This window comes from Aulostomus chinensis, chromosome 10 (genome assembly GCF_037954235.1).
Source record: "Aulostomus chinensis isolate RoL2024-O1b breed Wild chromosome 10, RoL_Achi_v1.0, whole genome shotgun sequence".
Classification (NCBI taxonomy): domain Eukaryota; kingdom Metazoa; phylum Chordata; class Actinopteri; order Syngnathiformes; family Aulostomidae; genus Aulostomus; species Aulostomus chinensis.
Genome location: NC_141329.1, coordinates 3,911,042 through 3,926,263, shown reverse-complemented (window position 1 = coordinate 3,926,263; position 15,222 = coordinate 3,911,042). Strand labels below are relative to the sequence as shown.

Here is a 15,222-nt window from a genome sequence, read left to right as displayed (position 1 = left end):
TTTCTGGAAGCTTTGTCCATTTACATGATACTTCCTGCATTTCCTCATTATTTCCCATGAGCATTCAATGCTGCATTTAAAGTCATATTATCTGACTTGTTTTTATTTGTTTCCTCAGTTAAGCCATCAATTTTATTATACATAAAGGGTTGAAAAATAGCACTTTCTGCCCCTCAAACTGGAATAATTCACAGTGTTTTACAAATCCATGAGCTGGTTTCCCTGAATGTCTGGATCAGTCTTAAAAATCCTTGAAAGTCTTGTTTTGTTTGGCAAAATTGCGGAAAGAAGAACCCGTCGGTTGTATCAGACGCATTGATGCTTTGAACCTTCTTCGCCACGTTGCCACCTCGTGACTTCAAGTAGGCTGACGAGACGACACAGAGAGCAGTATATCAGGCTTTTCAGCACAGTTCATCCGGGCTGCACATCACCACTGGGAGAGGGATCAGTGAGAGTGGTGTGTAAGAGCAGTCCAGTCTGGTAATAGTTCAAGGGAGAACCCCTGCTCTGCTCCCTCTCCCCTCTTTTCAGCTCTCACCATCAATTGGCCACTTGAATATTACTCTCTTTGGTATTCCTGCCAAGTTGCGCTGGTAGAGCCCACTGTGTGTTGTGGGGGCCGACTGGCCACCTGCTTCTAATCTCTGATACGAGACAGAAGGCACTGTCCATGGAAATGCACGTCAGCCTCTGACACCAAGGCCACAGTGTCAACACTGTGAGGTAATAAACAGCCCGGAGACGCCCGAGCATGTGCTGGGACACTGGAGCCGACTCTCTTACAGTTGCATTTCCCTCTAGCTTGAGAGGGCCACGCTATCTGGCTTTATTAGAGTTTAGATTAGGATTTGCTTTGGTTAAATAGGTGCATGGGTCTGCATGAAATTACGAGATCATAGACACATAACAGTGTGAAGACAGAAACCATGTGGCGCTCACTAGTGGAGTCTGGCTGTTTTCACAGCACTTTATTAGATAGTGACATACCCTGAGACTGGATCCTGCAGTAATACAGTGTTGGCTATGTAACAAGACAGCTAAAGACATCAGTGCAGATTTTATGTTTGATTTAGCTCCAAATAAGGGGTGTCACTCAACTTTCTTTATGCCTCATCCACTAAGACTGGACTGGAATTTGTTTTAACGAAGCTTCCCCTCCGGTCAAATGAGTTGTTTTTTTTTTTTTTTTAACAGCTATTGCAGTTGCAATAAACATCACAATGTTAAGCGATAACAAGAGGAAAGGCATGGGAATTATCTTTATTCCTATTAACGTGAAGGTTTAATCCCCTGGACCTTGGCTCCCACTTTGATCATTGAGCTCATGTCTGGACAAGGTTGGCTTGCTACTCTACTAAATAAAACACACCTGTTGCTTTGTACACCATGTAAGTAAACCTCTGCACGTAATGTTTGTGTATGCATTCTTAGTAAGTTGTGCGTGCTTGTGTGAGATGGAATTGTGCAGAGCAGCATTTATCATCCTGGCTAGATGTGCAATCTCCCAGGAAACACAGAATCTATTTCTCTTTGTTGGATGAAACCTTGAACATTCAGCAGTCTGTGACAAACAGCCAGGATTGACACTCTAGCAATTAGGTGAACAGGTAAATAGAACAGAAACATGGTGTTAAAGTGCTCCAAAATTAAAATTAGTTGGCCTTTCTGATTTTTCTGTCTGATTTAGTTTGAAAAAGTCGATTTTATATAACATGCCTTAGACTAGAAGAGTGTTTGTCGTCCCTGCTGATCTGTCAGGGATACCCATCTAAGCAAACACTGCAGGATGAGCTGGAGACACCCTCATGTTCTGCTTTTTACTTGCCCATCATGTATCTACATCTTCCATTGATTTCAAATATCTTTGGAGGAAAGGTGATACACTGACCATCGGACCAAGGAAAAATCCATCCAGCATTCCTTTTAAGTGTATGGCTGCTCGAGCTCTGAACTTGAACAAGAGGGCTTGTGTGAGATTTCAGCTCTCAACGTGGAAAGACATTATCGGATCTTCTGGAAGTAATTAGGCTCAAAGATATAATTAAGTCAAATGTGCAAGGTGTGGCTACAAAAAAAGAACTAGCTAAGGAAAAATAAATCTAGACCAACATTCATTTGAGTAAAAATGTGGTCTGAAGCCTGATCATGACATTAAACAAGGAGGCAACTGATGGTCACCGCTGCAGACAACTCTGATGTCTTCAACAGGTCTGCAGTGAAACATCCACCTGAGCTAAACTACAAAGGACAAAGTTTATGGTGACACTCTTTCCAAGGACTTTTGGAGTTCGTTCCAGATCCATTCTGTTGCAACTCCTGAGAATTAATACTATGAGACCAAAGAGTCATAAAACTAAATGATTTTCAAATGAGATCTTGTCTGAAACACTTTTATTTAACAAACTCTCATAGTTTTTGTGTTGAATGTGATTCCTCCTCTTCGCAGTAAATCCTGAATATGTCAAGGATTTATAGTCATGATAAGCCAATAAAAGCTGAGTATAAAGACACTGCAGCTTCTGGAGGAATGCATCAGACCTTCCAGTAATCAGCACACGCCATCAACATCATCCATGAAGTTCAGTTCAGTAAAAAAAAATAAAATCAATGGTGTGTATTGTTGTCTGCCTTATTGAAATTGTAGACAACACTTTTAAGTGTATACTTATATCCTCGGGGAAACTGTTAAAGGCCAGGTGGCTTGTTTTTCCAACCAAAACAGTAATGAAATGAGTACAATATCATATTACTCTTCTTTTAACCCTCAAGTGCAGTGTCAGTTGCAGCTGCTCCAGTTAGTTTTTATTGCTGACAAGAAGCTCAAAATTGAAGTCTTGTGATGTGACTCATGCAGGTCAGTAACGACACAGTAAGAGATGCAGGTTGCATGAAGTATCAGCAGACTGTTGGTTAAGTGGAGATTTTTTTGAGCGTAGCACATCGTGTGTTCTCAGAAACTACGAACTAATTGGCTGAATTGATTTGCTGATGTCACTTGTATACATCTTGTTTTCACTGCACCAGCCTGCCACCAGCTCAGCGGGTGGAGGACCCTCTGCTGGGTTGACAGACTTTGGGCAGTTCAAGCGCGACATGCCAAGCATAGCTATCGGAGGAAGCAGCTCATTCAGCCCCTAATGGTGGCCACATGGACGGGAAGTTCTCACACACTTAACAGGCATACCCTCATCTTCCTGTATGCGTTAAGACACCGCCATTGTTTAGCAAGTTCATGCTGAGAGGGTGGGAGATGATGGTGTGTGTGATTGACTCGTACTCACTGAAACCCACAGAGACTCCTACTGTAGCAGCAGAACAACAGGAGGAGGTTAAGGAAAATAAGCATGGCAGGAAAGTCACTCCTGAGGTCCCCTTGTGATCTGGGAGAGTTGTTTTCGTCTTTCAGCTGGTAATGCATTTTGAATGAAGAAACTAAAGGATCAAGAGATGATGATGATATTATCTGTTTCAGCTGGATCTCACTGAAAACTTGTGAAATGAGCACAACCTGTCACTGCTACATTTATGTACAGTTATGTAGTGACACGTGCAAATAATGTAAATATATATGATTTTTTTGTGTGGTGGTGGTGGACACACAAATTACCTGATTCAACAAAGTCATGTGATGACTATTATTGTAAAAATACTGAGCTAGATTTTGCAGCAGAAGACCAAATGTTCAAGATCTGTGTTTCACTATTTCAACCCAAACCACGACATTTTCCTAACCAGTGTTTTTGTGCCTAAACCTAACCAGACTTTAGCTCCGCTGACACATAATGAAACATGATTTTACAACAAGGAATTTCATTTCAAGAGGCTGTTGTCAGTGAAATTCCTGTTTCTCCTGGCGTCATTTCCATGGCGTTGGCTTGTTAGCTAAACAGATGTGGTGCCGCCGCCACCACGTAATATGCTGTAATGAAGTTGTGGTCATTTAAACTTACTTTTATGAGATCAGGTTGATATTTTTAACTTAATTCATCGAAACACTTTGACATGCTTTCAAACATAAATTTTTTCAACTATAATTTATTATTTTCTTAATCATTACTGCAACAGCATGCAATCAAAAGTAACGGTACCTACTAATTTGCGCCTGCTGTCCCCAGCAGCTGGATTAAAAAAGGAGCAACGCATACAAAACAATAAATAATACAGTAGTTTGGCAGAATAAGATGATGATTATTCAGTATGACCTTGTTGGAGACGGCTAACTAATTTATTGCTGTTGAAGGAGAAGGTCCTGCCTTTTGTTGTTTTTGGAAAAGCTGTCGTAGAGTTGAACTGGCTCACCCACAGCGTGTGCTTGTGGACAGGTGGACACGTTTCTCTCATTACGCCAGCAGTGCAACAGGTGGGGCAATAAGGAAAACAACACAAATGTCAATTACATTACAGTTGATCTGACTACATGTTCAGTTCTGGATGCATTACCCTGGTATTGCATTTCTCTTCATCGATGCAGTAGAACGAGTTTACAAACCAAATGTATTGAAGTAGTTACCAAAGAAGAAATAGAGGTGAAGCTGGGTTTCACGTGCATGTGCTGCAGGACATTCCTCAGAGAGAACAAACTTATCAGGGATTAAATATAGTCCAAAACAAAAATATTTTTTTCCACATCTGCACCCACATATCTTCATTTAAGTTTCATTCTCTCGCTGGAGGACATTTTCTATCGTCCCTATCTATTGGGGAATAAAAACACCGGTCGCTTTTCCATCAAGTAGTCAGGAGTTCTCATTGAGACGAAGGGTCAAATGTATCTCAAGACTTTTGGAGCAGCCACCCTTCAGCTGGAAGAGGATGCTATTCTGTGGTAGCTTTTTTCAGAATAATCAATGCTGCTTCACCCTCTAAAACCCACTGAAAGGAAAATATGCAGGAAAATCATCTGTATCATCTTAGATCTGTATTTAAATGACAGGAACAATGTGATGTGACCATGAGATTCAGACAACCCTTATTATTTGAGAGCACCCATTCTATGTTGAAAGGACAAATGAGAAATGTGTGAGTTGTTTGGGTTTAGGTCACGCGAACACGTGACCCCGAGGCCCAAAATGCACGATTGTTGCTTCTTTTGCTATGAGAAGTGAGAGGAATACATATGCCTGCACACTCCTTCGTCGGTTGGTCATTAGCATCTCCAGTGAATGACTGAAAGTGTGTCCCTGCACCAGCACTTGCTGACTCTGTGCGCTTGAATGAGGAACAATTGCCTTTCTCTTGAACGTAGGAAGCCATGATTGATCGTATCTCTCTCTAGTTGGCTGTCCACTTCATTCAATGCAACATCTTGAAAACAATTATGCTTCTGTTCTACTGAGCTGATTGTTGAGGCTCACTTTCCTCCCTGTGACAGGTTCCTTAAAGCTCCTTAGCTGTCTGAAAGTGACCTTTGACCTTTGGTCTGGTTCACAGGGGCTTGTGTGTTTCCCTAACGACACTTGATGGGTCTGTCTTTTATCTGCTCTTGAGGTCTCTAAAGGAAGCAAAAACCTAATTGTTGTGATCATTGTGTCACGATGACCTCCAATCACCTGTCTGTGACTGTGTTCACATGGACTGTAGCATCCAACTTATGAGGCCAATCCAGAGTTTCATCGTATTCGGATATGATGTTTACATAGAACTCAAAGCAATCTTCCGAACCTGATCATGTATTCGGGATTCTACAGCCAATGTAGACACATCAGTCAGTCTCTCACAGCTCATCACAGCAGGGACGAGGTGAACAGATCCAAACTAAATACACACCACATCACATAATACTCACGAGGTATCTTGGGCACCACTTATCTGAGGCCCAGTGCCAAGTGGCAAAGCACACGTGTCATCGCTGGTTTCGGCTTCTCACATGCACAGGGATGCAGCGCAGCACGCATGTAAAAGATCCCCTCTTAAAGATTTCAAAATCATGCCTGCTTCACCTCAGTGGGTTTGGCGTGTTCCCGCTGCTGCCTGCGTTTGGTCAGTCCTCGCACTTTCAGGTCCACAGCAGTCCAACTTGGTTCATGCATTTTAGATCACTTAAATTCCTTGGTGCCTCTCAAGACAAATGCAGAAGCAGAAACACAATGTTTGGAAGAGGTGTAGTACTGTAGTAGTTCACACGCTTGGGTTCAGTTGTGTTGCAAATGCCTTGTGTGCTTTTATTAATGTCTGGAAAACCAGTATTTGAAGCACATGTTTTATGACAAGGGGTGTAAAATATCTTCCTGTATGCTAATTGCCCCACATCTTTGGTTTTCGTCCCTTTTGTGTGTCAAGTTCTGTTTTACAGTTATTATAAAGTCACTTTGATGCAATAGAGATGTGGAAATAATTAGTGAAGAAATACAAATGCAATACATTCCTGTTTAATTATCTGATTCCATCCAGAAAGGAAGAGTAAATCTCCCCATCTTTGGATATGACTGCCTGAGGTCTGACACCTAGACCCTCCGCACATTGCACAGGGTTCCTGCTGATTCAGTTATTGATCTCGACTCGCAGGTTCTTGTGGTTTTCACATTCGGGGAAGAACAGCCGGTTAATGCTTTATTGAGGTATCCAAAATCCAAGTTCTCCAAATAGTTTTTTTGGGGGTTTTTTTTAGAGGAGGAAGAGCATTGGTCCTCTGAGAAATTCTAAAAGGGAGGTACTATACTGTGGAGGACAAGTGATGCCAGTAACACCTGATGAGATAAGCAGGAACCACTGGAAGAGAAGTCCAGAGCACTTCTGCAGCTGTTTGCTCTGTGTGTGACTTGATGGGAAACTGTTATCACCCCTATTCATGAACCAGCAGAACACTTTCCATTTGCCTCTGGACTTCATATGAGTGACTGCATCGTGATCCAGACTTGCGTGTCAGACGTAATTATATAGATTTAAAAATAAAACAAAATCAAAAGCTAAAACTTTAAAAATGACATGCAATAATGTGTGTCTGTGTCAGAGAATAACCAGGGTAGAAATGGACGGTTAGAGAAGTGTCTTTTACTTTCAGGGTTTGGACAGTTCCCAGAATGTTAAAACTAATTCCTCAGTGCTGACGTAAGTGGTATGTGTCATCTATCATGAGCTCGAAGGCCACACGAGCGTCCAGGTGTTGATTATCAGGCGATCTGAGGCTGAAAGCAGTTTGGAGGGGACGCCTGCTTTATAACATTTGAACATTTTTTATTGTGTATGAAGATAATTGGTGAGATTCCATACCATCACCATAAAAATGACATCACCATAATGATAGTTGACTTGTTTACGCAGAACCAAACAACCCCGGAGATGTTGTCTCAGCCTGTGTTTTTTACACAGCATTCTGAAATTCTGCACCAAGTCAGTTCAGTTGAAGTCAGTTTTATTTCTATCAGGCCAAATCATAACTGAAGTTATCTCAAGGCACTTCATAGGTAGATCAAGTTTAGAAGCACACTTTCACTTTCAGCAAACCTTCCTTTTTATAGGCAGAAATGTTGAGCAGAACCAGGGGTGAAAGAGAGCGGGAAAGAGAGGGACAGAGACAAAGAGAGGGAGAGACGGAAAGAGAGAGGGATTGACAGAACCTGTCCCAGCTGACTTCAGGTGAGAGGCGGGTTCGCCCTGGACGGATCAATACCAATACATTCATTTAACTAAGGGTCGTTGGGGGGGTGGAGCCTATCCCAGCAGCCTTCGGGCGAGAGGCGGGGTTCAGCCTGGACAGGTTGCCAGTCCATCGCAGGGCCAACACGTATAGACAGACAACCATTGGCACTCACAGCCACGCCTACAGTTAGAATTGTAGAGTGTAGAATTTAGAGTATCAGTTAGCCGAGTCCCCTCTTGATGTCTTTGGACTGTGGGAGGAACTCAGAAAGAACTGAAAAAGTAATGCAATTCTGGTTCCAGCGGTGCAGTTTTCGTGCCGTGAGCGGTTTGTGTAAAAGGGGCTGAAATATGTAAATTCCACAGGAAAAAAAATCTGGTTCATGTTTCTCGGAAACAACTGTTGCAATGACACAGCTGAGTCAGGACAGAAACACGAGCACTCGTAACACTCGTCACAAAGTCCAATAGGATGGTTTCAACAAATGAAACTTCTTACAAATAGCAGGCCAGTCAGAATGAGAATAATGTTTAATGTAGGTATGAACTAACCGAGGCCAGGTTAGAGCGAATGTCTGACTGGTGAATAAATGTTAAAACAGAAGTCCATGCATCTGGAAATATTTCCGACCTCTCTAACACGCAAAATTATTAAAATGTTGATTAAAAACAATTCAAAAGTATTAAAAAGCTCTTACAAGTCCCTGACTTTGCGCTCAGAAGTCCCGCTGATCCCCTGTTGTTTCCTGGCCGCAGACATGTTTCAATACTCTGAGCTTAATCCATTCAGCAGACCTCATCCAGCCGTTTCAATGTATTTCTGCATATTTTACTGACATTTTCACTTAATTTTATTCTCCTCTAATTTCTATTCTCAGACAAAAGTGATAGTTTCCATGCTCTAAATCTATTTTAAACTGGTAATAAGATCTATTTTTACCTCCCTCACTTCTGGAACAAACCACCGGGATATTATTTTGGCTACATGCATGGCAGTCTTAGTTTCAGTAAATGTCTTTGTACTTCAATCTGTCATTATTGCTAAATCTGTTTCTGTCTCTCAAATGAGCTTACATTCCTGAGCCAACATTTGATTCATCTCTTCTTGAACTTATGGTCCTTTTTGTTTTGCCGCATGTTAGCCTGAATGAAACTTGAAAACTCCTGGACGGGAGCAAAAAATGAGTCCATTTGGTTCCTTGATGATGAAGGTAAATGACCCTGAGATGAGACGGACTCCTTATTGGACTCTCAGGAGCTGTGGGGTGTGTGTGCAGGGGTCCTAAGGTGAAAGGTCATCTCCCTATGAGGTAATGAAATGTGCAGAGCAGGGTTGTATGTGTTGTGTGTATGTGAGTGTTGGCATTTTTCAAGTTTAAACAGTTTCTTGGATCCCCCCACATGAAGGGGAATGTGCTGAACGCTGGACTGTATTAGTTAAGGCTTGTAAAGGGCAGTTCAGCCCAGGAGGCCACGCCAGGGCAACGAGGAGCTGAAGTTGCAGAGTCACCCTGCAGTTGTTCAGTGGCCAATCGGACCACATGCTTCCGTAAATGAACAAAGAAGAAGACTTTTTCCATTTTGAATAACCTGCAGAATCCATCTCCCCAGATGACCCAGAGCAGAACCCTGCCTGCCCTTTGAAACCAAGAGTGGGTGTGGCCTGAAAAAGATAAAATGGCGACCCATCCTTAGTTTCTGAGGTTTTGCAGAATTCTACAGACTGAATCTGAGGACACATCACCAATAAATCGACTGTAAAACCAATGTTCTACCACTGTGCACCCCTTTTATTGTGACTGTCATTGGTACTAATCTCTCTTGAGATAAAACATTACACATGATTACAGATAAGCAAACTATTAAATCTCACTGTGGAAAACAAACCGTGAGGTTTTTTTGTCCGCCGCTGTTGTTTTTTTTCACTCCAAAAAAAGCATTCATATGTTTTCCTCTACACGGGGAAGATGAATGAGAAATACATGTGGCTGTAATAAATTTAGCACCCTGAGTCCAAACTGCTGTATATTATGTCTCCTCAATTAAACTGATCTGAACAGAATATCAATAATTCATCTCACATGGGCAGCTGGAGACAATCTTCCTGCACTAAGGACTGCTTTTCATATTCTCTTTACAATACTGTCTTGTTATTTCACATCTCCCACTTGGCGAGAGAGGCGGATGACATTCAGTGTAAAACTCCCTGGATGAACCGGCAGGAGAAGGTTAGCAAAGCCTGGAGTCTTCGTGCGCTCATTAAGATGTTGAAAATTAAAACAGAAATTGCTTTCAGGTTTTCCACCTGAGGGGCAGAGGAGAGTATCCATGTTGGCTTTTACTAATTGGCAAAGTATTTAAGTGTGTGTGCTTTAGATTAACCTTTGCAATGTACCTAAACACCAGAGGAGGGCACATTATACTGCTACTATCGAACCCACAAAGCTGAAAGAGAGGTTCAAAAGTCAACCATTACTAGAAGCTTGTCCATTAAGAGGAGCTGAAGGCGATTGTGGGAGAATTTCACAAGAGACGTCTGACGGATTGATTACAGTCAGAGCTCAGTTTGTTGTATGTTCTCACCGGCTGCTGAACAACCCCTGTAAAGCTGCTCTTCTTTAGTATCTCTCCCTCTACCGTCTCCATGTCTTTCCAAATTGTTTGCAAAAAGCACTTCTGAAATTTCCCGCTAGTCCTTCATACACTATTGCACAATTTACAACTGGGAGGATCTCTTAACTCATCCAACAGATGGGGACAAAATAACCTTTCGTTTCTCTTCCTCTTTGATAGCTCGACATTTCTCTATTTTCCCAAGACTAGACAGTGTGATAGCATAAATGTTTGGATTCATCTCTGCCTCTCCAGTAGAAATAGCAACAGTTTTATATAGAAATTCGGACACACGGGGAATGTTTAGCACTTAGCCCTGCTCTACCAAAGAGATAAAAGTTATTTCTTGGAAAGTACAACCAATCCATCATCGTTCATCCGAATCTGACAGGCATTCCAGGTTCCTTTTTGTTTTAAGGAAGAAATCATTTGACATTTATGAGAATATGAAACAACATGTAGGGTTATTTTTTTCAGTTTCTAACATTTAATGAGAAAAGCATGAGCAGCACTGGGCTTTACTGTCCTTACGTCTTTTAATACGGTTGGACCTTTTACACCATGCCTGGTTTAAGAAGAAAATTCTGTTGATCCTATACAATCAACCTCGTTTGTGTCTAAATTCGGATGTAATGAGCACAATGCTGCTGTTACATTTACGCACCATGTTGCATTGAATGCTTGTGTTTGTGGAAGCACTGATTTAATTAGTACAAGAACAAAGATGTAGTTTTGTGGGTTTTTTTTGCTGGATTTTCAGAGTTAAAACTTACAGGGGATCTTTTAAAGAGTGGAGACAAAAGAACATATGAAGTCCATGTAAACTGTTGAACTGAGTGTCACAAAATGCTGAAGCGCCAAACACTGATCATACCTACTGAACATACGTGCTAATGGCTAATTTTATTACTGGCATCAGTTTCATAAAAGGAGAGGAAACAAAATCTAAAGATTTGTTGACTTTCTGCACCCTGCGGGAAGGTTAAAGTTATCGTCCAGTAAGTTTAGCTCCTATTCACTTCACTTGTTTTCCATTCATTGTTTTCTTCCAGATGTGAATGAATGTGAAGTGGACGAAGGCGGATGTGAGGGGTACTGTTGCAATACCATCGGCAGCTACTACTGCAAGTGTCCTGAGGGCAGCAAGCTCGGGCCAGACGGCAAGGCGTGTGACGGTAATATGACATCACAATGTAGCCAGAGAGCGGGAGGCCATCTCGCATCCTGGGACTTCCTGTTATCAAAACAATTTTTATAAGATGAACATGGACATGGAAAAATTTGCGATTTGTTATGAAGATAAATTGTGGGAGTTATGAAAAGGAAAATAGGGAAACTATTTGTTGATATTTAAATGTGGAAGTTATTGTTTATTTTTATTTGTTACGCACAGACAAATCAGACAAAACTATGGCCTCAAAATCCTCTTTGATGCAGCAATTTGTTCAGCGTTTCCTGGATCACACAAAATAAAAAGGTAAAGGAATCCTGCAGGACAGATTTGAAAGAAACAAGGTTTTCTCCACATTTAGAGTGTCATCATTCATGTATCCTCAAGACCTAACAAGCGGTCTGGACCTTTTTGCGTTCTCATGAAAGCCCTCATTGTCCTCCAACATGCATGATTTACACTCGATAGGGGCTTTCTTCTTCTACTTATTTACGCTTATTTGCTCTTTTTGCACAGTGGGAATATTAAGCGGTTCTCACACCTCGCTGTCTGCATCAAAGTATGAATGGGGAGGGGGGGTCCATCGTCGATCTTGTCGTTTAGTTCAGTGAAACCAAACAAAATGTCATAAAGGTTTACTGAGACATTGCAGAATCTCTGCAATGTCTATCTCTGTTACTGCCAGTCTGCTGTCAGTCAGCACTGCTGAGCTTCATTAGTGTCCTCTAGTACTGTTGTAGTACATGTGCATACAAACCTTTACCTCAAGTACATGTTTTTCTCATCTTTTTCTGTCTCTACATACTCTAAACGGACATGTCTGTTGTCTGGGTTTATACATTTCCAAGAAAGAAACATTTTGACATCTTTTCTTCCAACAATGTAGCTCGCATGCAAACTATGGAGATCCGTATCTGTACACGTGAGTCGTTTCTGCGTGAATAATTAGTCGTATTTGTCCATTTACCTCAGTTTGACCCACTAAAGAGTGACAGTCTGGGCTCCAGGCTGTAAAGGCCAACAACACAGTCAGCACTTGGTTTGTAATCACCTCGGACAGCAGGCTTCCTCAGTTCGGCTGCCCTGCCCCATCTGACAGTAATAGTTGGCCCATTTGTTCCTCCAAGCTCCAGGTGTGAACAAGTGCCCCTGACCTTTCACCTTTAAGACAGGATATTGTCACTTCGTAATAATTTAAAAGCTGTGAACAAACCACTGGAGAAGACAAACGGAAGCAGTGTCAGCAGCTGTTGGGTTCTTCTTTTATTGGTTTTTGTGTGAATCGTATGTGTGGTCGTCTTTATGGGAAAGAAGAAAAAAATGCGGTGAGACTTTTCAGAATCTGTTTCAAAACCAATATCCCCCTCTTGAAACCGAGAGATGAGCGAGACCACCCACAATACCTTCAGTCTTCTCTCTGCGCTGCTTCACTTGAACTCGATTCAAACACGTCTGAAGGAATCTGACATTGAGGCTAACACCTGATGATAAAACCTGAAAGATTAAAAAAAAAACCTGTTGTTTCACTCTAAACAGCCTCAGATCTCCCTTTTTTGAGTGTTTGAAGGACCACCTGTTGATTTTCTCTCCTGCAGCGTTACTAAAGCAAGACTCACAAATGTCTGGTCTGGTCTGATTTGTAGATGCTTGCTCAGCAGCTCAGTTAGAGGCAGACAGCGTCATTCAAGCCCCGCTGACCTCCGACACCTCGGCCGCCCCTGCTGCCCCACGCACCTCCTCACCAGCCGCTGAAAGGCAGCTATTGTGTGTCTGCTCTCTGAATGTGAGCTAGAAGTATATCAAGCTCGACAAACCTCCCTCTCCATAATAGCTGCTGATCTGTTTAAGTACAAAAGAGACCAGAATGACTGGACGCTGCATGGATATGTGTGGGGATTACTCATTAACTCCACCAGGGAGGTTATGGGATTGGTTTGCATGTCTGTCTGCAGGATTAAGTGAAAACCTATTAACAGGAAAATTACCAAGGGAACGTCTTGTACCAGCGGAGAATCTGGTTCCATATCTTGCACCAGGAAAGGATTCGTCAACATTGCTAGATAGGACAAGTTTTGCATTAGTTTTTTATTTCTCAGGAAATATCATGGACATTTGGAAAAAAAAAAGAAGGCATATTTCTCAAAGTTTTTCCAGACTTCAAAAATAGTTGTGGATTTTTCATTTAATAAGGGATTTTTTTGGCTTTCCTATTAAACTAGAAATTGTTTTGTGGACCTCTGAAAAACAAAAGAAGGTATATTTCAACAGTTTTTGAAACATTTGAAAATGGTGGATTTGCTGACAGTAGATGAGTGGGCTACTGGCCCAGATGGAGGACTGGCTTCTCTGAGTGTATTTTTTTTTTGGATAAATTAGGCAAACAGATAATTCATTTTAGTTAATCACAGTGTCATGCAGAATAGCCCCCACCCCCTCTTCCTCTTACTCTGGAGAGGTGGAAAAGAAAAGGCACATACACACCCTCACACACATTCCTAACCCAAGCATGTTACATCCTAAACTTAATGCCTAAACGAGTTGAATCCCTTGGAGGATTTTCATTTGTTGAGTCCCACAAAGCTGTACGAGCCCATGTGTGTAGTTTTTAAGTTATATTTTCAATTCGCACAACTTGAGACGTACTTTGCTCTCTCGCTGGCTTTGTTGCATGTTGCAAATTATAGAACTCTCCAGTTTTACGCCTGCACCCACAAATAAAATGAAAACTGCAACACTTTTGCCCTCCCCTCTGCACCACACATCCAGCCTGTCATCACCAGTGCCAGACGTGAAAGCTCCAGCGAGCTAGCGATGACAGCCAGGAAGAGGTTGTGTGTGATGCGTTGTCCAGATGTGAAGGAACGCCTGATTGTCCTTGAACAGAGCCTTCAGGTGTGTTGTCCTCTCAGCTTGTCTCCTGTCTCTCTGGAACATGAACTACATGCCCAGCACGCGTGCAGCTATGTGGACTGTCTGCTGAGGAATTCTCTCCTGTGCAGGATATAAATTAGCAGCAGGTTTAGTTACTACTGTTTGAACAGCATGAAGAGCCATTCATCATTCACCCAAACACACAAACACACATGTATCCTCTGCTGTAGTCAGATCACATTTGGGTCACTGTGCTGTTTTGGCTCTGGAGCATGTAGTGAGTCACTGTTTTGCTTAAGGGTGCAGACACTTTGGCTGCTATGGGATGAAATGGATAAGAAAATGTGGTTTCTTTGATAATCAAGACCCACTTCCTTTGGTGCATCTGTAGAATGTAATGCAATCCAATGTTCTACTGTAACAAAGTTTATAATCCACTTTTATTGAGACGGTCAGGCAGGTCATAATTCTTCTCTGTGTTTATTATTGAGGTGGTGGTGAGAGGCGGTGTTGAACTGGAGCGTATCACATTAAAAGGGGTCTCATGTATGGCAAAGAAAAAGAAAAGAATTTATGGCAGGTTTTTTGTGTATTGTGTGACATCTTCAGTTTCCTTTGTTTGCGTCACTCAGGATGGAATGGTTAATTAAACTGCCTCCGAGTGTCATGGGATACAGGATGTAATAAAATTGCGGCTCAAATGCAACTTCTCTCTCATTAAAGTAGCTGTTAGTTCCTCTACAACTGACCAAAATTCTTGATCTGTCGCAGTTCAGCCAAGTTCTGGCAAACACTGACAATAAAGGATGACTTAAGCAAAGAGACAATATTTAAGACCTTGACTCATGACCAGCAAGCTTGTAAATTAGATGTCTGACAGTCAGAAGAACAATTCTGACATTCTTAGAGTCAAAAGTCTGCTTTTTCGGCTCTTGTTGTGCAGTGAATGAGCTTTATTTTGTCTGCACTTGTGTGTAAATATAAGT

General features: G+C 41.8%; 1 protein-coding gene across 1 annotated transcript in view; it reads left to right on the top strand.

Annotated features, from left to right (window-relative positions):
* egfem1 (EGF-like and EMI domain containing 1) overlaps positions 1-15,222 on the top strand; it is a 51,462-nt gene that overhangs the window by 4,262 nt on the left and 31,978 nt on the right. Inside the window, exon 5 of the mRNA XM_086215627.1 lies at positions 11,247-11,369. Within this exon, the coding sequence (XP_086071753.1) occupies positions 11,247-11,369 (123 nt within the window). The remainder of the gene's footprint in view (positions 1-11,246; positions 11,370-15,222) is intronic.